This window comes from Suillus paluster (genome assembly GCF_016628075.1).
Source record: "Suillus paluster strain FC165 chromosome Unknown EDB91scaffold_291, whole genome shotgun sequence".
In the NCBI taxonomy this organism is placed as follows: domain Eukaryota; kingdom Fungi; phylum Basidiomycota; class Agaricomycetes; order Boletales; family Suillaceae; genus Suillus; species Suillus paluster.
The window spans coordinates 96-25099 of record NW_024537851.1 but is presented as its reverse complement, the minus strand read 5'-3'; the positions used below and the strand labels follow the sequence as shown (position 1 = coordinate 25099).

General features: G+C 49.1%; 8 protein-coding genes across 8 annotated transcripts; 2 read left to right on the top strand and 6 right to left on the bottom strand.

Moving 5' to 3' along the window:
• The first annotated feature begins 254 nt into the window (after positions 1-254).
• On the top strand, positions 255-4518 carry EDB91DRAFT_399844 (NUC211 domain-containing protein). Its single transcript, XM_041327125.1, has 19 exons — positions 255-261; positions 316-628; positions 679-809; positions 867-997; positions 1054-1270; positions 1322-1373; positions 1429-1592; positions 1647-1789; positions 1844-2021; positions 2067-2158; positions 2211-2505; positions 2553-2845; positions 2895-2986; positions 3047-3282; positions 3336-3648; positions 3698-3759; positions 3809-3953; positions 4003-4269; positions 4325-4518. The coding sequence occupies exons 2-19, from the start codon at positions 391-393 to the stop codon at positions 4450-4452; spliced, it is 3177 nt and encodes a 1058-aa protein (XP_041168763.1). The 5' UTR covers positions 255-261; positions 316-390; the 3' UTR covers positions 4453-4518.
• Positions 4519-4759: 241 nt separating this feature from the next.
• EDB91DRAFT_399923 (interferon-inducible GTPase-domain-containing protein) lies at positions 4760-6622 on the bottom strand. Its single transcript, XM_041327126.1, has 2 exons — positions 6316-6622; positions 4760-6264 (listed from the first exon to the last, which is right to left on the bottom strand). The coding sequence occupies exon 2, from the start codon at positions 6185-6187 to the stop codon at positions 5075-5077; it is 1113 nt and encodes a 370-aa protein (XP_041168762.1). The 5' UTR covers positions 6188-6264; positions 6316-6622; the 3' UTR covers positions 4760-5074.
• A 915-nt stretch (positions 6623-7537) lies between these two features.
• On the bottom strand, positions 7538-8446 carry EDB91DRAFT_1285472 (uncharacterized protein; the record flags this gene model as incomplete). The annotated part of the gene is made up of 2 exons (XM_041324787.1): positions 7538-8106; positions 8174-8446. The coding sequence occupies 2 exons, from the start codon at positions 8444-8446 to the stop codon at positions 7633-7635; spliced, it is 747 nt and encodes a 248-aa protein (XP_041168761.1). The 3' UTR covers positions 7538-7632.
• Positions 8447-9115: 669 nt separating this feature from the next.
• EDB91DRAFT_399809 (NYN domain-containing protein) lies at positions 9116-10362 on the bottom strand. Its single transcript, XM_041327124.1, has 4 exons — positions 10130-10362; positions 9852-10076; positions 9342-9799; positions 9116-9276 (listed from the first exon to the last, which is right to left on the bottom strand). The coding sequence occupies exons 1-4, from the start codon at positions 10167-10169 to the stop codon at positions 9214-9216; spliced, it is 786 nt and encodes a 261-aa protein (XP_041168760.1). The 5' UTR covers positions 10170-10362; the 3' UTR covers positions 9116-9213.
• Positions 10363-11094: 732 nt separating this feature from the next.
• Positions 11095-11515, bottom strand: EDB91DRAFT_1257437 (uncharacterized protein; the record flags this gene model as incomplete). The annotated part of the gene is made up of 2 exons (XM_041324290.1): positions 11095-11404; positions 11454-11515. The coding sequence occupies 2 exons, from the start codon at positions 11513-11515 to the stop codon at positions 11095-11097; spliced, it is 372 nt and encodes a 123-aa protein (XP_041168759.1).
• A 160-nt stretch (positions 11516-11675) lies between these two features.
• On the top strand, positions 11676-13686 carry EDB91DRAFT_1351844 (uncharacterized protein; the record flags this gene model as incomplete). Its single annotated transcript, XM_041326144.1, has 4 exons — positions 11676-12178; positions 12234-12328; positions 12379-12714; positions 12893-13686. The coding sequence occupies exons 1-4, from the start codon at positions 11772-11774 to the stop codon at positions 13684-13686; spliced, it is 1632 nt and encodes a 543-aa protein (XP_041168758.1). The 5' UTR covers positions 11676-11771.
• A 4042-nt stretch (positions 13687-17728) lies between these two features.
• On the bottom strand, positions 17729-21312 carry EDB91DRAFT_1065365 (CHAT domain-containing protein; the record flags this gene model as incomplete). Its single annotated transcript, XM_041314774.1, has 3 exons — positions 17729-18296; positions 18332-20738; positions 20979-21312. The coding sequence occupies 3 exons, from the start codon at positions 21310-21312 to the stop codon at positions 17729-17731; spliced, it is 3309 nt and encodes a 1102-aa protein (XP_041168757.1).
• A 499-nt stretch (positions 21313-21811) lies between these two features.
• On the bottom strand, positions 21812-22701 carry EDB91DRAFT_399747 (uncharacterized protein). Its single transcript, XM_041327123.1, has 2 exons — positions 22170-22701; positions 21812-22121 (listed from the first exon to the last, which is right to left on the bottom strand). The coding sequence occupies exons 1-2, from the start codon at positions 22564-22566 to the stop codon at positions 21937-21939; spliced, it is 582 nt and encodes a 193-aa protein (XP_041168756.1). The 5' UTR covers positions 22567-22701; the 3' UTR covers positions 21812-21936.
• Between the last annotated feature and the right edge of the window lie 2303 nt (positions 22702-25004).

The window sequence follows — 25004 nt, the reverse complement described above, 5'->3', positions numbered from 1 at the left end:
CTGGTTGGCGTCTACGTCGGAGAGGAAACATGTCTATGGGCTGGACACTATATACGGAGCGGAATCTGGTAGGTTTTTTATGCCGTTCATGCTATCCTTCCAAGTTCACATGCATTTCACTACCTAGCACACCTTCAATATCTTGATGCAAAGGATCTCGAGGCCTATTTGAAGGCTTCCTGGAAAGCCGCACTTTGCTTGCGCAAGACAGCAACTACATCAAGATATTCCACCAACACACCTCGCCGCTGCTAGTGCAAAGTGTGTTTGCCGATCAATTCTGCGACCGTTTTTTGATTTTCCCGCTTGACCCAGATACAGGCGCCGAGTGATATGTTATTTGCTGTCGCAACGCGGTCACTCATCCATGCCTAAGCTCGCATATCCATCATGTTCTCTGTCGAGGACGTATCAGATGTTTCGAGATCACACATGGTGATGTCTGCCATGGAGACATTGGCCAAGGATCCTGCTCCCATCTCGAATCTATTTGGCGTCAACTTCCACCGGTACACTGCTCTCGTAGTGTCTACATTCCTCAGCGTCCCTGCTGGAGATTTGAATGCAGGTCCGGAGGATTCTGTCTGGCAGATCTTCGCTTTGGCGTTGCGAACATACTTCCAGCCAAGTGAGATTTTTTCTTCTTATTTCTCGGTGCGGCTGCTTGACGACATGTAGATGCAATCGCTGCCGTCAGAAAACTGTTTTCAGACGCATTGGAAGAGAAGCTTTTTGCGCATTTGGACGTGAAACGGCAGGCTGAAGTCTGCGATATCCTTTTGTCGGCAGGATCGTTGGGCAACGAAGTGGTATGATGACATGCCAATCGTAACCGGAACTATGACTGACTGTGTCTGTATCACTAGTATGTGTGCGCCAAGGAGCTTCTAAGCAAGCTTCTTCAGGATGTCCACCTTATCAATCAGCTGCTCGTGGTTTACCAACCTGCTGCAAATCAGTCGGATACCCCTGCCAGTAAACGTGCTAAGCTCGATAGGTATGTATTCCTACTCTATTTTCCTGGGCTGGCCTGATATTTCCCCCCCAATAAAGCCCATCTCATGGAAATATTGAGGACAAAATGTCGATACTCACTTTCCTTTCTGAAGTTCTCGGAACGAAGGAACTTCCTGGTTCGCTTGACCTTTTAACACAGCTCCTTGACACTCTTGGCAAGATTATCCATTACGACTCACCGGTCCCGTCCGATACGAGTTATCCTTGTCAAATGCTCATGGCTGCCGTGGAACAAGCAGCTAGTAAAATCAAGGTATTTGTTTCTATAGCGCGTACATAACAAGTCCCTGACTATGATGAGAAGGAGGCTCCTGCCCGACCCATTCGGTTGGACATACTTGTCGAAATCATCAGAGGTTTGGTCTACTTTCTGAATCTTTGTACTGACTGACTGAAACATTGTTATCACAGTATCGGAGAACCCGCAAACATTCCACCAAGCACTCCTTCTCATGGCAAGTCTGGCTCGACTCACGCCTGACTCGGTCCTTCACAACATCATGCCTATTTTCACCTTCATGGGCACTAACGTGTTTCATCGCGACGATTCATACAGCTTCAAGGTGGTGCAAGATGTAAGAATATTTGCGGCTGGTGGAACGTGTTGGTTAATTCCTGTTCCCCCACAGACCATCGAAAACATCGTTCCTGTCATGGCGTCATCACTCAAATCTAGACACCCCTCTGGACTCGAGCTTTATATTGGAGCTAGGGAATTCTTGCGGATCTTCACGGACGCATCCAATCATATTCCACGTCATCGTCGACAAAAGTATGTCCATCAAGGATTTGACACCCTGGACTTGGTGCTGATGTATCGAATTAGTTTTTTCATACACCTTGCTGATGTGCTTGGACCTGAAGAATTCTTGGCCCCGGTTTGCATGTTGTTGGTAGACAGGGTAGCTAATCGGGTGAGCCGGCAACAGGAGGATGAAGCTTCAACCTCGTTGGGACTTCCGATATCGCTGTTGCGTCATTTCCCCCGACAGTTGCAACTCCATGTAAGTTTATTGTGGAGCTTTTGGATATCGCTTGACGTCTTGCAGGTTCTCAAGGAAGCGCTGCGGGAGGCAAAAAGGCTTATCCGCAATCTCGCGTCTTCCGAGGAGGCAGGTGCTACCTTTTTGGACTACGTTCAGTACGAGAACCCGTTGTTTTCTGTCTCTTTCGTGCTCATACATTCACTGCAGCGATGAAGAACACTCTGCCAGATCATCTTCTATCATCAAGCGACGTGCGCAGGCACTTATTGTATTTGTCGGTTATGCCATTACACCCACGTCTTCCACCGATGTCTCAAGGGGCGACAACGCAACGACGGAACTTATCTCTCTCCTCGTTGATCTTACTACAATGGAAGGCGAAAACAGCATTGCAGACATCGTATCAGTGACACAGCAGGCCACGTCAAAAGTAATGAATGCCATCGGAGCAGCAGACTTCCTGAATGGGGCTTTAGTTATGATGCAGTCAGACGAGACTAGGGTAAGACTACATTTTACTTACGAGATCCTTTCTCACCTCGTCTCTAGATCAAGGCTGGAGCTCTTGAAGTCCTCGCAGAGAGGATGCCAAGAGTTACAGAAGCGGTCCGGCGCGAACAACAAAAGACCGCTATTTCGATCATCGACTGCATTCGGGACGTCGTTTCTCGCCAGTCAGCCGGTGCATTGGTCAACTCGGCCCTCAATGCTTTGAGAGCGATCAGCTCTTCCATTTGTCCTGGCGAGGAATCAGCACTGGTAACTACTGTCCCTTCCGTCATCAAGATCATCAAAGCACGTGCATCGTTACAATCTGCTATAGCTGTGTTACCGTGCTACGTGTATGGATCTTCCCTTCCTGCGCGTTCTACGTTACTGAACAAAGCATAGATCCTCTCTTGGACCTCGGCTTATACCTCACTTCCGAGAGATTGCGCAAGAGTGCACATCAGTCCTTCAAGAAGGATTGAGTGGCAAAATGGGTGAGTAGCTTGTTTTGCACGTACATCTGACACCCAGTATTGAATGTTCTGCCCGAATAGCGCAATCTTCGGTGGATGGTGCCATTTCTACCCTTCAAGGCTTGGTATCTACGCTTCCCGCTTTTTACGGCGCTGCAGAACTTGTGGACATCGTCAAACTCCATTTGGAATACTCCGTCACCTTGAGTGGTGCCATGGCAGGTTTAATGAAAGCTATTGCAAAGAAGATCCCAAGCAACACGCTACTACCTGTACTATGCGATCTGTGGCCCAGTTTGGAAAAATCTCAGAAAAAGGCATGTACATCGCGAGATGAGCATAATTTGTCATTATTGACGTCCTGTCATAGGAACATGTTGAAGGATTGATCGCGTTCTTCGCCTTTTTCAAACGCAGCCTTCGGGTGGCTCGACGTCCTGATATCCAGGAGCACCTCCGTTCAATTTTCTCAGTATTCCTCGACGCCTTTGGCGTGAACATGAAATCCACAACTGGTTCCAAAGATGTGAGTCACTTCGTTGTGACCTGCGGTGAGACTGACTGGTGCCAGGGAGAACCACATATCATTTCCGCATTCTTGGAACTTGTTGTGAAGCTTAACGAAACGGCCTTCAGACCGTTGTTCCGCCGTTTGTATGACTGGGCTTTTGCAGCTGAGAGCGGTGAGTTACTCCCCATCGGAAGCATCTTGCCCTGCTGACCATCGTGCAGCAAACGTTGAGCGTAAAGTCACGTTTTGCCATATGTACTCTGCCTTGTTGGATTATTTCAAGGTGCGTTCTCAAGGCGTCTTTCGGATATGCAGTTATTTATCGGGTGCAGGGCTTGATGAACCCTTACATGTCAATGCTTCTGCAAGCTTTGTGCGAAATACTGGAGTCTTTGGCTGCAGGATCAATTCAAAATCCATCGCTGTGGTTGTCAACAGTCGAGACCCTTACAAAGAGTTTCGAAAATGATGATGGTGGTGAGAAAACTTAAATCTCCCCGTGCATCCCTCATTCATGATTCCCCAGTATTCTGGCGTGATGACAAACTGGCCTCAGTGGCGAAGCCTTTGATAGCGCAAGTTTCCAGTTGCATCAGGTCGAATATCGCAGACGGGAAACAAGCACTGACAAACTGCTTGATTGCAATGACGAGCGTAGCATCGGATGATTCCTTACTCAAGTCCATCAACCTTGACTTGCTCATGCACACTCGAGCAGATGATGCTCGTGAGCGCATATTTGCACTGTCCTGTTCGGAAGCGCTCTGGCGAGAACAGGGTGGGAAGCTCATCGGTTCGTCCTCGTGCGGTTCATGCGATCAAGGATGATAATGCTAACGCCATCTTAGGCTTTGTAGCAGAGACCGCTACATTCATAAGCGAATGTGCTGAAGACGAGAACGATAGTGTCGTACGTGAGACACACAAACTTAAAAATGCAGTTGAAGGCGTGGCCGGGAGCATCAATGGATTATGATCTCAAAATCTGTTTGATTACTCATGCACATGTGCGACCTGAGGTTTCCACAATATATATATATATGAACGTCAATGCAATTGCTTTCAAGTAACGAGCGCAACATTGCTCACGATGGACGAACTTAGCAGCTCAGAGCCTTCGATCGGTCATATGTTGTGGCGATTCAGATAGACGCCCTGGGCTAGGATCGTCTACCCATGTGTCCGTTGCTATTGATGCGGGGGTTGACGCGCGCTGATGATCGAGGAAGGATATGATATCAAGAACGTTAACCTTCCGAATCTCAAGGCCACAGGACCCTTTCCTTGGTAGTACATTAAAATTAGACTGGTGACCAGCCTGTCTATGATGAGGCACATCACCGCAAGTCAGGCATCAACACGTACGGAAGTTCGAATTGTGCGAAGATGCCTCGAGCACGGAATGCGGTCATATCTGATGAGAAAATAAATATAAAACCAGCCAACAAAAGACCAAGAAAAAACATATCGAGATTGCGTGCTGCATAATCCAAGCTTTTATGAGCAACAGAGCTGTCAGTACACACCTACTGGGCTATAGGGTAGAAAATATACTAATGATCAGATTGACAATTGAGCAAGACGATCTGACACCACTTTTAACATCCCGACTGCAGACGCCTATCCACACATTCTTTAACATCATTCAGAAGCTCTGCCTCATCGATTGTCTTTGAGGAGCGTGAGTTACTCGATTTCGCAAGCACGGCGTCCTTGCAAACAATGTAGACCTTCTTAGGAGAGAGATTCTTGCTCTCTAGGTTCGTTTGCACATTCCGACGCGTTTCGTTGATGAATCTCTTCCGTTCTTCAGATTTCATTTGCATAAAATGACGGTGAGTCTCTTCGTCCATGTCATAAGGGTCGAAACCTATTGGCATCCTGTCGTACGCCATGTTGTTGATGTGCTGGTCTGACTTGGAGCGAACGATGAACGCATCAACGTTCCGGAACTGCTCGCTGGCGCGGAGGATGGCGAGGTCGGAGTCCAAGATACGATTGTCGATGAGCACGATGATGCAGTCGAATACGTAGAGGCCCAGGTCGTTGAAGTACTGCCATTCAGGCACATTTAGAGTGCCAGCTCCGGGAACGTCGTACCAAATAGTCCGGGAGTCTGGGCGTGGATCAGGGTAACTCGTGACAGCATCTGTAGTTTCGACGATCCCTGTACGAGCGGCGATGGGGTCATTGTTGGACAAGCCACAGACGGCATTGATGAAGGATGACTTGCCAGCTCCAGCAGAGCCAACAACTGCGAGGTGAAGGAAGTTTGTGCTGTAACCATACCGGGCCTTCATCCGAACAATATCTTGGTCTGAAGCGCGGTACTCGGGGCGAACTCCTTGGAACCATTTACGCTCAGCCGCGAGCCTCGCTTCCTCTGCTATGCAACGAGCTTCTTCAGCCTCAGCTAACGCCCGTTCCAGTTCTTCTTGACACCTCTGTGCATTTTCTGCTGCTTCCTGCCTGGCTCGTTCCGCTTCTTCGGCTCCCTCCCGTGAGAGTGCAGCTTCTTCTTGGACTGCTGTAGCTCGGTCCTCCGCCTCGTTGGCACTGCGCCTCGCCTCTTCAGCTTCTTGCCTCGCCACACGCACTATTTCTTCCATTTCCCTTGCCTTTTTTTCTGCTTTCTCTTGCTCGCATCTTGCGTGATGGCCCGAATAAATGGCACAATACGCCATGATCAATACTGAAATAGCTTGGCCCATGCAGTGCAAGTAAACAGGGTGAAAGTAGTTGAAAAGGGCTGCGTGGCACCGTCTTTTCCGTGTGCGTCAGATGCGGCCTAGACTAAGATTAACCGATTGTGTATTGCGGAGCTTCAAGCTTCGCTCACCTTTAGATTGATTGCAGTAATGTGAGTGAAGCGACCAGGTGATGGGGAAGACAAGAGACAACGATTGGAACACAAGGTGGGAAGCGGGGTGTATGGCTCGTCCAGACAGGGTCAGGCGAACACGAGGCCAGTACGAATGCGACCTAACACAGGCAGTTTCTAGGTTTTTGGAAAGCTATACAGTTACTTATCACATTTCTGGTCAGTATTACGCCGAGTGCACGTGAGGGGAAGAATAGAACATGCACGACAGGAGGCCATAGATCATCTATGATAGCCACCAGACAAGTGCAAATATCCACTCTAACCTGTCCAATAGCATCGGACCCGACGCACCCAATCTGTCCCAAAAAGAGCTAACCGGGAAAACTTACGAGTACTGAACAATTGATGACGGAATACTACACCGACTTTCTAAGTTCACATTCTTGACGTAGCAAACCTTATAGCACCTCACTGGCTGTGCACCACACACGTAGACAAGGCAGGCTGAATCTCACGAGAACGCAAGCCTTGGATGTGAGGAGAGTTGACGTTCTGTCATTGGCATATCAGAAGTTGAAAGTTACACTGCAGTTCTGCGAGTCGGAAGTCAGAGCTAGTAGGGCTTGTAAGACATGCAAGACAATCTAACCTTGACTTGACACGAGCTACGCTCAACGATCCCTCCAATTGGCCATTCGAAACTAAGTTTGTTTGCTGCTTGGGTGCATCGGAAGGGAGATGAAGGCCGTATTGCAACAGTACTCATGTTTCGACGATGAATCCCGATCCTCGTGATATCTTGAAGAGTTTGAGTTAAATCACCTCAGGCAGCACATTTTCGGCATCAGAGGGTCTTTCAGACGGAGTTTCTGTCATGTAGTGTTGGCGGCAGTAGCGAAAGCCTGCCAATGGCAGTTGCCGGATTGGAATGAAAGTGTAGCGTAAATTTACTAACTATCATGTCTATCGCAAATATATCTTGCTGTTATGATGTGTTATACCACATCTGTATTCAAACCAATGACACGACTTTGAACGTCGTTGTTATCCATGCATCAGTTTCGGTCGTGAAGCATAAGACTCAATCTAGAAATCTGTATCAAGTATTCGGATTTGTCCTTGTCTATGCTCGGTACGCACCAGTCACAGGCCAACCTAGTAGCCTGAAACATATACTCGCTGTGTCGACTTCCCTCGTCTGCTGGGAAACACTTAATTCACAGCATGTATGCATAGTAGCAATACAACAGATAGTAGAGTTGAACGTTCAACCATAACACGCAGAGACATGAAACAACGCTTTCCACTCAGCACATCCACATGAAATTTCACCTACGCCTTACCACTAGCCCTTCCACGTTCCACAACACCATGGTCTACTGCTTGGGCAAGATACTCTTTCAGGCTGGACGTGCCAGCCTGACAGTATACCACGGGTCCAAGTACTAGGCCAACCGTTGAACGCAAGGGATGCATTATCCCATCATCGTGAATTCTCGTCAGGCAGGTAACGAGCGGCTGGAAGCAAAGTGGGATGGGCACGACTGCCATAAAAGGTCGAGCGTCTGGGTTTTGTGCGGGTGGTCTCCGCGACGCGGTGCTCGCGAATGGAATAGGTGAAGATGGAGTTGGAGTGTTGTCCTGTAGTGTAGGAGAGTTATTGCTACGGACAGTCGATGGGATGGATAAAAACTGGGGCGTATCCAAGTCAACGTCCTGCGTGAACCAATTTGGATGCAGGGCTATCCACGAGCCGCCACCGCCAGTCTTCCCCCCCACCAAGCCTGATAACAGAACTTTGTGCCGCTAGCAAAGTGTACTCTGCGAATCTAGTCACGCCCGCGCGCATGTATATATTCTTGTCGAATCGAACCAAGTCGTTAGCAACATCGAACCTGGATGGTTTTGTGTTTCCTTTTGACTTCGCCTGCAAAAGCAGATTGATCAGCAGCAGGAATTGGATGGGTGTCAGGCGTCGGATTTTATCCTCGACGGACTCGACAAAAGGCGCTCGACACCCTGAAGGATTGTCTTTGTTATCACTGATAACAAACATTGTTTGTTGTGAGCCGATCTCAACGTCAGACGAGGTAACGTCGGAATTGGAGTCAGTCAAAGTCAGGGAAGACGGTGTCGATAATGACATCTGAGACGTAGGAGTTAAAGAAGGCTGAGTGGTGGGGGGAGTGCCATTGTCAGAAGGATAGCTATCAGCTCGCAATGCAAGCGTGCCAGCCAGTATCGAGAATCGATTCAGTAGAGTTCACAACATATGGACGCGAGTGACCATTAACCTCAGTCGGAAGTGGACTGGTTGAGCCATCTACAACCTCCTCGTTGCTGTTGTCGTCTTCGTCTTCATCATCATATTCGTCTTCATCCTCATCTTCATATTCGTCCTCATCCTCGTCTTCATCACCATCATCATATTCGTCTTCATCCTCATCTTCATATTCGTCCTCATCTTCATCTTCACCATCATATTCGTCCTCATATGTTGCCTCATCTTCATAATCATCTTCATATACATCTCCGTCTTCGTTGTTAGGTCCAAAAAAATACAAAAGCGCTACTTGGTCCGACGAAAGGACATGATCGTCCATAATGGCCGAGACAAAGCCAGTGTTCGTCGACTGCGATGGACTAGCGCCACCAGTCCGCCCACGTGAGGCTGCAGGCAACGAGGGCACTACAGGAGGCACAACTCTCTGGGGCATCTCGCCGTACGAGATGGGGGTGGTGCGGGTGGCGAGGCGAGGGCTCTTCAGACCCAAATTGTAAGGGACGGCAGGCACTGGAGATGGTGGAAAGTTCCCGAAGTTTATGCTAGGGGGTAAGTCCGGCCCCTTCGAGTTACGTTCCAGTCGGGTAAAATTTGTGCGAGTAGCATCCTGAATCTCATTAGCGTCCTCTTTAAGACGGGAGGCTGAGCCTTGATTGATGTCTAGGACAGTCTGTGTCGACTGTGACGCGGATCTAGTCCATGATGCCAAAGACCCAAACTTAAGACGTGCAGGCGTCTCAGGGATTGAACTAGTAACCTTCTTCGGTGTGCATGTCAAGGCAGCATCACCTGAAACTGCCGTACTCCGTTCAAAGACTGATGGCTGAAACAGCTCTTCCGCACTGGCGCGCCGCGTATGGGCAGATGTCGTGGGGGGAGCCGGGGGAGTGGGGGTGACAGCAGGATCTTCATCCAACTCCTTGAATTCGCGTAGCACCCGCTCGACGATATCCCCATCAAGGTTGCGACTCGGATAAGGTTGCCGCACCGGTGGCGTGTCGGCTTTTGTGCGCTTTCCCAGTACGGCAAAGTTCCAATCCACTACGAGAGAGGCTTGAGACTCCAGACTTTGGGAGATGGTTGGAGGCACGATGAGGATGACATTATACTGGCGAAGGCGGAGGGTTGAAATGGCATAAGCATAATCCCGGTCACCGGCTATCAGGATGATGGTGGCTGGTGACGGATTATCGATGGCAAATGCAAGCATGTCCACTGGTAAAAGAGGTTTAAAGTGCACGCTAGGGGCGCCTTAAGGAATACACACCGAGAATCATCTTGTCTACGACTTCTTTCTTACCGTTATGGGGGCAGTCGGTTATGGACACCCCAGAGGATTGAAGGTCTGAGCGAAACCCGACAGACTTGGGAGACTGTAAGCCTATGTCGAGGTATGCTTTGAATGATGTTACGTGTCCAAAGACATGCGCAATTCGTTGGATGCCATTTACAATGGCGTGTCCTTGTGAGTTCAAGGGAGGACTACAGTTTTCTGGGAGAGGATGTATCCCATGAGCTGTCAGAAGCGGTAACTCAGAAACCTACCATAGTCCCAGAATACAGCGACCTTTCTATAGTTGGACATGAAACTTTCATTGAGGAGGGGGAATAAGTTGGGTATTTCGTGTACAGGTGTCAGGAGCCCTCAATTTGTATCGACCAAATGTGACGTTAAGCGGACCACTGTCCATTTCGGAGTTTAGCATTGCACAGCTTCGCGTTTGCACTCGCAGCGTGCATCATGTACTGCAGTCGTCAAAAGGAGTAAATGTTACCTCAATGCTGCAAATGTGAGTTGGGGCACGCACCTCGGGAATGCTTACTGCGGGACTGATTCCCAAATATGTTTCGTCATTCAATACAAAATGACCCACAACCGCGTGAGTGCCAGCCTATAGGTCTTCTCGATTCTCGCTCGCTAGAATAAACCCTAAAGACACAGCAAGCGAATTCCCCTTAGCAAGAGCGAGAAAATGAAGAGGAAGATGCATGCGCATTGTGATTGCCGTCTCATGATGTTGACTAGCTGAGCCAAGTTTGCTGAAACTTGCGTGGTACATGCGTGAACTTTCGGGTATGGGGAACAACAAATAGAAGGAGGGTGGCTATTTGGCGAGGTGGTATTAATATATCAACGATTTAGGTGATTACTGCGGAAGGCTGTAAAGTAGGGTTGTGAAATAGACTTTTCCAGAGAGCACTTACTGGCATCCGCATGTACAGTTGACTATCCCATAACGTATAACGTCGGGACCCACCTCACACCTATACATTATCAAAGTTATACAGAAGGACCGATGTCACACATTGTGACTAAATGTGACGAACACATGTGACACCGCTCAACAGCGTCGAAAATCTAAGGTGCTAGAGTACATATCTACTTAAAAAACGAGTCTAACGTCGTCTGCCTCGCATGGAGTAGCTCCTCGCATTGTAATTGGGCACGGAAACGACGGATTTGCTTTAACAAATCAAGTGTGTGTGTTGAGTCCTGAGAATGTCCATGCTCATTGCTGAAGGCATGCTCCTTCGAGCCGCTGACATAGCGCTAGTGCTTCTACACGGGAAACCTCTGGGGCTGCATCATGATTTTCTTCTGAGTCATCATCAGAATCAGCTTCAATCACCTCACCCTGTTTCTTAGCGATCTCTCGACTGACTGCAACAACAATGGCCATGTCCCCACCATTCAAGTCGAACCCAAGGGAATCCCCGATTTGTTTTTCCTCAGCCGGCTCGAGCAGCTCGTCTAAGGATAGTGGTTCACCAAAAATGCGATTCCGAGCCTTCAACTCCTGAAGAGAAGATTTTAGTTCGCTTTCGAGGGCTGTAAGCCGAGTGGGAGGAAGCTGGCGTGCAGGAATACTTCTCAGCAGTCATTATGGAAATGTGGTTTGTGGATTTCTTGGTTGGCACGATGTCGTACATGGGGTTTTCATATGATGTGTGGACAATAGCTGGCACTGACAATGGTCCCCACCACCAAAAGTGCCGTCTGATAATGTATAATAGGCATGCGAGGTCAATACATTAGTGGTACTCAAAACAACTTTTGAAACTCTTGAAACTTCGCTTAAACACCGGCTAAACGCTTTCAACTCGCGGCTAAACGGCTTCAAAAACTTCGGCCGATGCACAGCGATTGAAAGTCAGGCCGGCATCGCTCGGCGGAGTTTTAATAACTATGCCTCCTTCTCGTCAATGTGTCCGTCGTTCTGCACGCCTCAAAACCAACCCTCTAGTGCACTGCTCGATGGCGATGGGTGATGAAACTTCAAACTCTCGAGGATCGCTCAAAGCACCTCCAGAGCAATCCGCACCCCACCTAACTATTCAGTGGCAGAGCGACCACGCTCTCACTGATCTACTTGTTACTTATCTTACTACGCACCCCGCTGACTGCAGGATTCTATTCTACTCTGATGGGAAGAAAGCAATGTCTACTGCTGATGACGGTCCCTCAGGCTCGGACAAAGGACAGATTTACGGTACCCTGGCCAAACTAATCTTCACAAATCACCCCAAGTATGGTTACGCATACTCCGTCAATGCAAAAAAATTCTGCGATGCAGTCTGCAACCGCATTGGAATGTGAGCGCTTTCATTTTTTTTGTTCCATTGATAAAAAATATTAAAATTCATCCAGTCTCAGGGGTAAATACAAGAAAATCAAGGCGTCTTTTGACAGCACAGGTGCTGGTGTGATACCAGCTGAGGGCACGCAAATGAGAAACTTATTGGGTGAGTCTTTGGTCCTGAGTTTCCGGTCCTCGGCTGATCAGTTGTTGTAGATGCGGCGCTGGCAGAGCTCCCATGGTACACGGAATTAGATGCCATTTGGCATGCTAATCCGTCCATGGCCACGAAAACCTACTCATCAAAACCCGGCGTCGATCACGCCGGTGCCTTATATTCCCTGATTCAATCACGTGGTGGGGGCAGTCCCCCCATGCAGTTTGACGCGCCCCCAGATGCACAGCATGTATATCCTGGCGCCAACACTCAGCCACCTCCTCACGCATATCCCAAGCACAACACCTATCCTTCCAGCACTCTGCCCCCACATTACGGCCAACAATACTATCTGAGGTATCCGCTAGCAACGCTGTATGCTGGGGGTTCACATGGTGATCCCTTGATCGATCCGGCACTGCAACAACCCGCACCTGCTCCTGCACATGCTCCCGCTCCCACACCCACACCTGCTCCCGCACCCGCACCTGCTCCCGCTCCCCCCTTACCCGCCCACCCCCCCCCCCTACAATATGTCCCCTCAAATCCATCTTCCTGGCCTTCTGACGTCAGACGCTGACGTCGACATTGCTGACGTGGACTCTCTCGACACCAGTGACCCATTTGATGCCCCCCTCGGAGACACCTTACATCACCTCGAAGGTGATGAGAGGGCCAATAGCTCTTCCAAAGTCGCAGGGAAGAAACGCCAGCTCCCTTCATCGCCATCTCCCCCTCCTGATGCTCCTGAACCATTCAATGTGCCAGAAAAATCCCCAGCGTCTGCCTACAACAGCCGCTCGGCGTTTCGCACGCAGAAGCCATCAAGCCGTGGGAGGCGACACAACCTACCATCGGAGGTCTCGGTCAGCATGTCAGCGCATTCATCCACGACACGCAACACTACCTCCTCGTCGGACTACCTTATGTCCTCGACCCCCCAGACTTTGCTTCCAAACAGCGGCGGCTTGAAGAAGAAGAAGGCGAAGCTGGATGTGATGCAGCAGGTAGACAAGGTTAAGGATGAGCTCACGTCTATGCACTCTGATGCGATGTCGTGCCACGATCACAAACACCATCGCTTCCTCGCGAAGCTTGAGGTGAAGAGTGAGCACAATTGCGACATCAAGAAGTACGAATGGCTTCGTGCTACCTGCGAGCATGAGACCTCCCAGGCCACTGTCAGCCATCAGCGTCTGCAGGAGTCTAAAGATGCTGAGATTCGTCTACGTGAGGCGGACATTCGAGTCCACGAAGCACATTCATTGGTGCTCGACAAGGAAGCAGAGAATCTTCGACTCAAAATTCAGTTCCATCAAATGATGCAGGCGAACAAGGGCCCGAGATCAGATGGAGGAGTTGAGTGAGTTGTTGTGTTGCTTATTTTGTTCTCGTCATCGTCGCGTCGTCTCATCATCCCCGTCCATTGCTGCTGTCATCATGTTTCAGTTTATTGTTGTCACCATGTTGTTTTCATTGGACATATGTTTGTTGTTTTGTCAGTACTTCTTTGATTGATGTTACATAGCTATATACATTTGTTGTACAAGTGTTTTAGTAGTAGTACATGTTCAAGAAAGTATTGTGTCAGTGATCATCCTTCCCTGTGTTGTGCATCTGAGTGAGGACTGTTAAAAAGCTCATCCATCAACTTTGCATGGGCAGCTTGACCTAGAGTGCCATCATATGTCCTGTCACCAACTACTTCTTCACCATCTGGACCCTCAAACTCTTGATCAACAAAATCTTCCCCCTCCGTACGAGCCCACTTGAGAGAACTCTCGTATGTTCCATCCTTCTTGCGATGCTCGATTTCAAAGCGAATGATCATGTTGTGCAGGATGATGCAACACTTGATCCACTGCACAGCAAACTCAAGGTCTTTCTCAGCCTGAATCCTGAACCGTAGCTCTCGAAGGGACTGGAACCGTCCCTTCAAAACAGCAAATGTGTGTTCAACACGAACACGAATCTAAATAAATGTAAATCAATGGAAAACCACTAAAAAAAAAATACCTTAGAGAGGTGATAATTGAATGTCTTCTGGTTCTTCGTCAGCCGTCCATTGCGAGGCTTCTTGAAAGGGGCAATACACCATGGTTCCAATGGATAAGCACTGTCCGCCCAAACCCAATGACCATCTGGCAGAAGATCAGCATGCTCTTCATAGAGGCAAGTGGATCAAAAAGCAAATGCATCATGGACACTCCCAGGGTGACCGAGAGAATAATCAACAATCAGGAGATTGTGGGGCAAGATGACTGCCTAGAATTAAATTAATTTTTGCACATGAGGATGAAAAAAAATGTTACCTGACAGCCAAGGGAATACTTGGACTTCCTATCATAGAATGTCTCACCATAATAACCAGGTTTTGTGAACAGATTCATAGTCGAGCCATCGATGGCTAGAAAGCCACCTTTCCACTCTGGACAGGTACGTGACTCAGCAAATTTGTGAGCCAGGTCAGCATCCTCAGAATTACCTGCTGGGAAGCAGATAAACTGATCATGGGCATCAAGTACCGCAATCATCACACGATTAGTGCAATTAACCACGGACCCGACACTCACACCTGCCCATTGAGCAACATCCTCAAGAGTAATGGCATTGCCATAGTGGCCTGCCCGATTCAGAAAGATGGCGAGCTGGATGGAGACAGGGAGCTGAGGATTGTTGGACTGGTTTTGGAAGATAGGGTGATCAGAGATATAATCGAGGATGTCGTCAAAGATCTCAGGGTTGACACAAAGTTTCTGCTGAAACAAGTGAGGGTGGTGTTCTTCATGATGGACCAGCATGTGAAGCTGAGGTGCTCGTGGAGGAGGCTCGTCAGGCTTCTGGAGTATGCGGGCCCTCTTAACCTCATCACGAAGAGCATCAATGGTGTCTTGAAGCCTGTCATAAGGCAAAGTGACATCATCAGAAGATACAGAACTAAAACTGGAAGAATCCGAAATCCCTGTCATAGGGGAAAGGGGGGATAGGGGGGAAGGAGGGCTAAAAGACAGACTGATTGTAACATTGTCTGAATCAGTAGTAGAAAGTGAGTCCTCAGAGCCGGAATCACTCTCAAAGTCCGACCAGTCATCTAGGATACCCTGATATTGCAACCTGGCCAAAGAAAGTGCAGCCTGATCCACGATATTCAGGAGCTCTTTACGTGTGGATTGACAAGGCATAGTTGTGGTGGGAGCTACAGTGGGTGTGGGATCAAAACTCCTATCTATTTGGTGCATATGTGACGCAGTTTTTTGGCGGAGTTTAAATTTTCGGAAAGTTCCGAAGTTTCGTTTCACACTGAACACGCCGGTGTCGTCGCTGACCTCACCCTCGAACCTCGATGCTCATCCACAGCGTCGAGCAGGACACCATCAAATTCCCGGGTGTCATCCACCCAAGGTAAGTATTCCTTGCACTTCTCGCAAGTTGCACTAACATTCACCCTTATCTTACAGAAAATCTATTCTAGTTCAGATCCCACGCGCGCCCCACCTGACCAGTGCCCCATCTCCGCTGGAAAGCATCGAAGATGGCCGTACTCTCGGCGCTTGATCTTGCGTCTCCGCGGAGGCATGCAGATCTTCCTCCCGACACTTTTCCTCCCCCCCCAGCTGCTCAGCATCCCCCCCTCCTCCCCTCGGCACTTATTTTGGTCCCTCCCGCGCTCCCTACCTACAGCTGATTTCATTCCCGCCCGGTGGCCTTGTTTTTTTACAATTTTTATTAATGCTTTCATTTGAAATACAAGTATGTTGGACCACTACTCTACCACTTTCCCCTATGTACATAGCACGCTTTGAAAATCACAAGTGTCGTTTTAAAGTCCGACTACATGCCGATGTGTGCCGAGCATATTTCTCTCGGACTTGCGCGCGTTCATTCAAACTTTTAGCGGGGAGTTGAAGGGAGTTGAACGCAGTTTAGCGAGCTTTCAAGAATTTCAAAATTTGTTTTGAGTACCACTTCTGTATACTACTAGCGACCATGAAACACTGCAGCACCTAAAAACCCTGACAAGTTATAATCACAGCATACACGTGTCACCCACGAGGCAAAGCATCTCATTCCTCCCTGGGTTCTCGTCAAGACCATCACGCTCTCCATCAACATCCTCACGCACGCCTTTAACCTCTACATCTTCCAAATCCACTTTCCTACTCTGTCGATGTCAACATCTACGCCGTCTGCGTCTGCGTCTGCGTCTCCCTCCCCATCTGCGCCCTCACATTCTCCTTCTGAGTCGTCACAACCGAGTGTGCTCTGGGTCTGAACATTTCGTCGCTTGGTGCTGGTCTTCTTCCGGGTTCTAACACCAAGATTGGAGAAGAGCTAGTGAGGCCTTCATCACGTCTTAGCCGAGGTATGCATCATCATTGAGCGACAGCCTTCTACCGTCAGTGTTGGAAAGTCGCCTTCGTCATCTGGAGTCGAGGTTACTGTATCATTGCGGCCAGAACTCCCGCTGAGTCCCGATCTCGACACCACCCCACAGCAACCCACGGACGACTTCCCTGATCCGTGAGCAGGGTTCTTCTCATAGCTCGTATTTCAGCAGCGATACGTCTTCGACGACTGAAAGTGTCGGTGTTTGCTGATCGCCATCGTTCGCACCAAAACATAGTCTAAGTTCAACTCAAGTTTCTTACTATCAGTATTACTATGTACTGCTGCTTCGAAGTACTCACTTACCCTCTCCTCTTGTAGTCCAATGGCGCCTCCCCTCCTGTTCCCCGGCGCATCCTTCAAGTGACCAACCACACCCACGTCTCTCGTTCGACTCCTCCGCCTCCTTCACTATATTGGACGCCAACATCGGCAAGGTTGTAGAAAAACCAACGGAAGAAGACCAAGCCGACGATGTGAACGCTGGCCCTGTTCGACGAGAACTCGACCTTGACATTTGATAGACTGAGCTCGAATGACACGAATACTAACCCCGAAACTTGACATTTGATGCAAACGTGAACGATGCAAACGCTAGCCCCATCACGAAATCGACCACGACATTCGGTGAACCTCGAACTTGATATCGCAGCTCCTTGATCAACAACGGTTTTTTTTCGCTCGCGGTTTCTAGTGATACTCATCCGCGTATATCACTTCGTATTAGGCCACGGAAATCATATGTAGACGGATGTTTTCAATACTGGTCGATCATAAGTCGCGCAATTCGACCTTTATGTTGTGTCTTGCCGCTATGATGTGTTACGCTAGATCCGTGTTCAAACCAATCATTGTGATCCATCCATTAGCCTCGGTCGTGATGAGAGATACAATTAGAATGACATAGATTCGTAAAGTTCGAAATATCAGCGTCCGATTCCTTGTCCCCAAGCTGTGTTAGCCTTGGCATACACATGAAGAAGAATGCTTTGATGAACAAGGTAGCAGGACGTACGAAATTGATCATAGGCCAATATGCATGAACACGATGCGCTGGTCCAAGGGCACGTCTTTATCACTAGCCAACGACTGGACTGCCTTGTGCAGTGCTCGGGCAGCTCTTTTTGAATTCATCTTGCCATCCCCGCAAAAATTCTTGTAGAATGCCTCGACCAAGCGTTGCACGGTACTATCATCGACATTCCAAAATGTACCAATGACACTCTTCACCCCAGAAAATTGTAGGCCAGCTGCCAAGTGAATGGCTTCGTCGGGTGTTTGGACGGCACCCACTGCAGTCTCGCAAGCAGAGAGAAATGCAAATTCGTGCTGAGATAGATCCGTGTGCCTGATATCAAGAAGTTGAAGCGGTTCGTCGCGCATAAGAAATGCCGACTTGAAGGGTTCCTGAAAGTTTTGTGTTCCGTGACAGGAAAGATGGATCCAATGGTTATCTCGCAATGTGCGCAGGGCCATTGATTTTGTTGATTGATTGCTCGTGACTTTGGTGAAGGACACAGTCTGGGAAGGGGGTAGGAGACTCCCCACCAAGTCCAGTTCGAGTCGACACACGGCAAAGAAAATAAACGTCCTGAAGGGCGGTTCTGACCAATGGCAGCGAAGGACACAGGCAGAGCCCTGTCACGGTGTTTGCGAGCCTTGATGAGCGCGGTAAGGGATGGAGTGTATGAAGAAACATATAGCTGCGAAAGCGACTTTCCACCGTCCTTGTATTCGCCAGCAGCGTGCAACGGTAAGAAATTGAAGAGAGAAGTTGGGCACCACCATATGCGGGAACCTTTTCCTGCGAATCTATGCAGAATTTGAACCACAGGGTGGACTACCTCATCCCATAATTCTCGCAAGGCTTTGATCAGCCCTGGTTGGGTCCCTTTCGGACCGGTCTCGCTATGAACTGCTTGTTGAAGTGCAACCGCCAATCGCCGGAGTTTGTCCAAATCAGTAGGGAGTTGAATGCTAGTCGGAGGTTTGTTGTTCCAGATGATGATGGCATCGCAAGACGACTTGCTTGCAACGAGAACAATAATAGGCCCATCGCAAGCTGCATCTTGGAGGTCCGAGAACAAGGGCGGCAGTAGGAAGCGTGAGAAGCCCTCGAGCTTCCGGATCTCTTCCACAACTGTATTCCAGTCCTCCACTAGACGTCTGTAACGAGTAGCTTTTGCTTCTACGTTGACTCTTTGCATCCCTTCTGAATCATTCACGTGAGGACTCTCAAGGAGGGAGCTGAGGTCTCTAAATTTCATCATCAGAACCTGTGCACGATCTCCGCTTTTCTGGAGGCTGTCAAGAGGTGTGCGGAATCGCGCCATCTGGGTCCAGATGAGAGTCCTGCCTTGTTCCAATAACTCTACAGCGCGGCACATATCGCCACGACGAAGAGCGCATGATGCGGCATCGACCGCAAGCGTGATTGGGAAATCCTTCATGATATGATGGCGAGATGACACCGAAGCTGTCACAGACATGTAAGCATCAAAAAGTTGCATAGAAGTTGCATAAGCCTCCAGTTCAGTGCCATGTGTATATTGAGCAGCATGGCGAACCCAGGCTAGACTTGCTCGCAGGCGATACAGCAAACCTCCAGTGAGAATATTTGCTGCTGCCTTGAAATGATGCATGGAGGCATTGAGACTGTCAGTATCTTCGCCAATGTCATCAAGGCCTGATTGATGGACCAGCAGATAGGCGGAGGCTACTGTCATATGAACCTTTGTTTGACGAGGATCATGTTGCGTCAACAGGTTCAATGCACAGCGGGAATTCTCTAGTGACTCTTTGAGGTCTTGGCCATTGCCTCGGTGCTCAAAGCGGGTGGAGAGAAGATGCGCAAGGTTATGAAACGACATGGACTGATCTGGGTGACCAGCCGGGCGCAAAGCCAACGTTTTCCTGTGAAGCGCGATAGCCTCATCCAGGTCTTGGCCATTGCCTCGGTGCTTGAAACAGATGTAGAGGTGATTCGCAAGGTTATTGAATGAAATGGACCGAGCTGGGTGCCCGACCGGGCGCAAAGTCAGCGCTTCCCTGTGAAGCGCGATAGCCTCGTCTAAGTCTTGGTCATTGCATCGGCGCTCGAAGCGGGCGGAGAGTCCATTCGCAAGGATGTCTAATGACATGGACCGATCTGGGTGACCAAGAGGACACAAAGCCAGCGCTCCCCTGACAAGCGCGATAGCTTCGTCCAAGTCTTGGGCATCGCCTCGGTGGTCGAAGCGGGTCCAGAGTTTATTCGCAAGGTTATTTAATATCATGGGCCGATCTGAGTGACCAACTGGGCACAAGACCAGCCCTTCCCTACAAAGCGCAATAGCCTCATCTAAGTCTTCGACATTGCCTCGGTGCCTGAAACGGGCGGAGAGTCGATTTGCAAGGTTATTCAATGGCGCGGACCGATCTGAGTGACCGACAGGACACAAAGCCAGTGCTTCGCTCTGAAGCGCAGTAGCCTCGTCCAGGTCTTGGACATTGCCTCGGTGGTCGAAACGGGTGGAGAGTTGATTCCCAAGGTTGTTTAATGACATGAATCGATCTGGGTGGCCAACCGGGCGCAAGGCCAGTCCTTCCCTGTGAAACGCGATAGCCTCATTCAAGTCTTGGACATTGCCTCGTTGATTGAAGCGGGTGGAGATAAGAGCCCCAAGGTTACTTAAAAACGAGGAGCGATCTGGGTGACCGACAGGGCACAAAGCCAACGCTTCGCTGTGAAGCGTGATAGCCTCATCCAAGTCTTGACCATTGCCTCGGTGTTTGAATCGGGTGAGCAGCGCACGTGCAAGGTTATTCAATGATATGGACCGAGTCGGGTGACCGATTGGCTCAAAAGCTAGCGCTTCTCTGTGAAGCGCGATGGCCTTGTCGAGGTCTTGGCTATTGCCTCGGCGCTCAAAGCGAGTCACCATCATTGCACCCAAGCTACACATCAATCTCCCTCGCTGAGCATGCGCCGCGCTGTAGTATCCTAGCGCATCATCATGAAGGGATATTACTTCATCCAAGGCATGAGGATCATCTCTCTGTGAACAAAGATCTGCTCGACGAAGCAGTTCATTTGGCGACAATGGAAGCGCGTATGCAACGTTCCGCTCCTGCCCACGACCACTCGCGTCGATACTTCCAGGTGGGTGTAGTGGGTGCCGAGCAGAAGTCTCAATTGCAAGCAAAGCAGATCTGTAGACATGGCTGTTGGCGTGGTACACACCGAGAACTTCGTCGAGGAGCTCTTCAGCCGTATCAGCATCTGTTTGAAAACCCCGTTTCGCGAAACGAGACAGCAGAGCAATGGCAAGATGGAGCTGGGTGATGGGTCGGTCTGGATGACCAGTGGGACGTGAATCAAGGGCGTCATGAAAGATAGAGATAGGGATGTCGAGGTCGAGGGAGGTGTCATTAGCCTGGCAACTAACAAACTTGGCGGAAGCTAGATTGAACAGTGCGGCAGGGCGGTATGGATGATCAACGGGGCAGATATCAGAGGTACCCTCGAAGTGTTTTATGGATTGGTCGAGATCCCTGCTGTTCTGCGTCCTGCGGTATCGTGCGAGAAGACGATGTCCGGCATCCGTCTTGAGTACTGACGCATGCATATCGCTGGTCATGAGCTGCACGTTACACGTTCTCAGCATCAGGCTATCAGAACGCATGGATCACTCACGGCAGTAACAGGGCGAAGAACTGCGGTATCATTGACATCAGAACGTCGTTGCTCCACTGTTATGAACAGTGAAGTACACGAGGATACGACTTCCCCTGCCTTTGGCTGAAATGCGATGGCTGGTTTATCTTGTTAACACCCGTCACGAGCCATTCACACCAACCAGAAGTTACTCACGATGTGAATTTTCACTGCGATTCAGTAATTCTCCTACGGAGATCTCGAATGTGCGGAGGAGTTCTCCAGGACCAAGCATGAGACCCAATTCAAATGAGGCATACACGCTGACCCGAACTTTGGAAGATAGCTCACTTGGCCTAGAACATAGTTCAATACCTGCAGGAAAGACGGGATGAATGATAACTTACAGAAGTATGCGCTCGTTCCATTCGACGACGGCCTGGTCTATGTGTATAGGTTTGTTGCTTGTCTGCCATTCAGCACCGTCAGCTTGTACTATCACGTGGAAGCCCGCTGGTATGCGTCGGAGACCAAGAGTGAGATCAGTCGCACGGACGCCTTCGGAAAGTCAATTCGTGGTGACTTGAAATACATATCACATACTGGTAATTGTGACTTGTCGCATTCCACTGAGGAGTGTATCTTCTGGGTCCTGAGGGAGTTCTGGGTGGCTTGGCTCCTCACTCAAGGGTGGGAGGGTATCATCGAGTGGATCCGGTGCGGAGCGTGTCGCGAAACGAGACAACAGAATCATGACGAAATAAAGTGTCACCAGAATAGCTTGGGGAAATTGTCGGTAAGCACTGAATGAAGATAGATGGCACATACTATTGATAGCAACTTGTAGCATTTCACTGAACATGAGACGGGTCTCTCCCAGGTCCTGGGGGTGTACTTGGTGGCTTGGCTCCTCACCAAAGACGGTAACGGGATCATTGCGAGGATCCAGTACGAAGGTTGACATTTGGTTGGCTACGGGCCAAATACAAACTGATATTCGAGAGTAAAATATGTACAAGCCGTCGAGAAACACTGCAGTACCTGTAAAATCTTGATGAGTTATGAGGGAGAAAAAACCACAGCATGCACGTGTAACCCACGCCCCACTGTGGTGTGCGAGGCTAATGCGGTGGAATGATCTTGGACCGGGGTCAACCGGAGGGAAGCAACTTAAGCTGCGCCAGATATGCACAACACAGCAGGAGCATGCTGTAGAGTCTGTCATTGATCCAGAAGGAGCAGGCTGCGAGGTGAAAGACAAGCAGTGTAACCGATTGAACACTGTGAGGCGCCATCTGAATGTCTATGCCCTGAGGCCACAACCGGATGTTTCGTCCTACTGCAGTCGGACAGGATGTCAAGCAAGAAGTCACGGAACTGAAAAACTCACGGTCTGCCATGTACGAGTAGCAGCCCCAACATCGCCCCTAGCTAGACTTGTCACTCGGGAACCCTTGGACTCGAAAATGCGCACTGGTGAAGGCTGCTTTGCGGTATGACAGTCGAGATGTTCGAATGCGAGATCAGTGAAAGACTCGGTACGACATCAGATCTTGATCGACCGTACTTAGAACGAAGAAACCTGACAAGTTGTCTGCGTTGCTTGTGCTGGCGCGGGAACACTATCACGAGTTTATACAAAACAGATCCTCAAAGTTCGGGATCTGTTCAAACCACAGTTTCTTCGTAACCCCCTCCTGCAAAGAAAACCCATATTGAGGATCCTGAACTTAGTGATAAGCACATCGGGGTTGTCGATATTTGGGAGAAGGTTTTAATGTTGGTTTTTGGGCAAAACTTTAAGTTTCATCCATGATGTACAACATTTAAACCCGATGTGAAGGGAAAACAGAAGGAGACCGAGCCGTTTGTTACGTACTCGAAACGGAGTGTGTTGTACAACGTTATCAGAACAAGCCCTGATTCCGGACCGCTCCGACGCAAGCAAGGTGATGGTCGGCATCACCGAACCCTAGTACCAAGATTGTTGAACTGTAGTTGCACTATTATAATCCGCCGCAGCAAACATTGACTCGAAGTCGTGGCAGAACTCTTGTCAGATAATATTCTTGTCGTCAATTGGCAGGCCATGCGGGTTCCGCATCGTAAGCAGCATGGAATACGGGTCATATATCACCTTCTTGCACATGTACTGTCACTAGTGACTGTATGCACCGCATAATAGCGGGCGAATGTCTTAGCGAGGCGCTCAGCTTGCATTTTGGTTGAGACGATGTCGTGCCACAACGACGCAAAAATGAGAACAACAACCTTGATGCGCGTCACGTCGACATGCTCCTGCGAGAACTGGGTCTGCGTCCTACACTAGAAGTTGCTCGTCTGGACAATGCCTGGGTATAATTTTGGTGACAAGTGAGTGAAAGAATATCAAAGCAGGTGCAAGGCAACGCCTACTAAGGATGCTTGGCTTCAGCGCAGTCACCTTCGTTGTTTCTTCTCAATCTTCTTTCAATCCTGTTCTGTGCACCCGTGAATCATGCTCTTGTTGTTCCTCGTCTTTATTTCGATTCATAAGTGGTTCGTTAGAGATTGACATGCGAAGTTGCGATGAGACAGTGGTGATAGCCTATTGCTAACAAGAACGTGTGCTACGCTCGCTGCAAGCATGTCGACGGACACGAGGTCCATAGTGCAATGAGTACAGAAATGCTACTAGTGAAGATCTTGCAGAGTGCTCGCCATTGCAGTGAGTCCATGAGCACGAAAGAGACAGAAAATAACCAGTTCTTGCACTGATGTCACAGCCTACACCACCTGGAAAATGCCAAATTGCTTGTTGCCTTCTGCAAAGCTTCCTTGACTCAGAACCTACATAATGCCAGTGATATCCAGACAGTCCACAATGAAGGTGCAGCAGTTAGAGGAATTGAATGACACAGCAGGGATATCACAAGTCCTAGCGAGGTTGAAGCTTCGCCCTCATCTTGCCGTCTCGTTGAGCTTTTTTCTGGCGGCATGCAAACCAAGGCCAAGAAATTTTGAGGTCTCAGCATATCCGCAAGGTGAATGAAATGAGGCTGCCTCGTTAGAAGTTAACGTCAAATCATACAAGTTTTGAGTGACAGTCAACCTACAATAGCGCTGGATCGATCCCGTTTATGTAAGTACTCTACGTACGCACCTGTGACCCACGCAAATAATCAGCACATGCACACAGTACTTGGTGTCATGTACGACCTAGACATGTTGAAATATGTATTGAGATCAAGGGAGTCATGCACTATCCTCATGCAATCTCAATACATATGATCTAGACAAGTACTGCGATAATGGAATCCAGCAGGATCCACTAGTATTAATTCTGACTACTAGTATATAGGCAGACAAATAACTGTAAAGGGCGGTCCAATCATAACGCACCGCAAACAAAGATTCAGAAGGGAGCAACGCGATTCCGCTGCCTCATGGACAACTCTACACAGCTATGTACAAACCCTTTCCAATTGCGAGTCGATGCATCAATGCATCGAGTGTTGCGCAAATATGAAAAGATCACAACCTCGAATCCATGGCCGGCGATCACTCGTCCAAATCAATTACTCACCCATTCACCATCCCCTTGCCCCAAACAACACCAGCACCAGCTTGAGCACTTAATTGCAACCACCCCTCAGAAGAAGAAAAGATGAATAAGTGATATGA

Excerpts from the sequence above, each read along its gene's own strand:
- EDB91DRAFT_399844 (XM_041327125.1), top strand. The coding sequence starts at position 391 with ATGTTCTCTGTCGAGGACGTATCAGATGTTTCGAGATCACACATGGTG. Across the intron at positions 629-678 it reads GCGAACATACTTCCAGCCAA|ATGCAATCGCTGCCGTCAGA; the intron begins GTGAGATTTTTT and ends GACGACATGTAG. Across the intron at positions 2,506-2,552 it reads TGCAGTCAGACGAGACTAGG|ATCAAGGCTGGAGCTCTTGA; the intron begins GTAAGACTACAT and ends CCTCGTCTCTAG.
- EDB91DRAFT_399809 (XM_041327124.1), bottom strand. The coding sequence starts at position 10,169 with ATGTCCAACTATAGAAAGGTCGCTGTATTCTGGGACTATG. Across the intron at positions 10,077-10,129 it reads CGCTGTATTCTGGGACTATG|AAAACTGTAGTCCTCCCTTG; the intron begins GTAGGTTTCTGA and ends ATCCTCTCCCAG. Across the intron at positions 9,277-9,341 it reads TGACATGCACACCGAAGAAG|ATCCGCGTCACAGTCGACAC; the intron begins GTTACTAGTTCA and ends ATCATGGACTAG.
- EDB91DRAFT_399747 (XM_041327123.1), bottom strand. The coding sequence starts at position 22,566 with ATGACAGACTCTACAGCATGCTCCTGCTGTGTTGTGCATATCTGGCGC. Across the intron at positions 22,122-22,169 it reads GCTACAAGTTGCTATCAATA|CTATTCTGGTGACACTTTAT; the intron begins GTATGTGCCATC and ends AATTTCCCCAAG.
- EDB91DRAFT_399923 (XM_041327126.1), bottom strand. The coding sequence starts at position 6,187 with ATGGGCCAAGCTATTTCAGTATTGATCATGGCGTATTGTGCCATTTAT.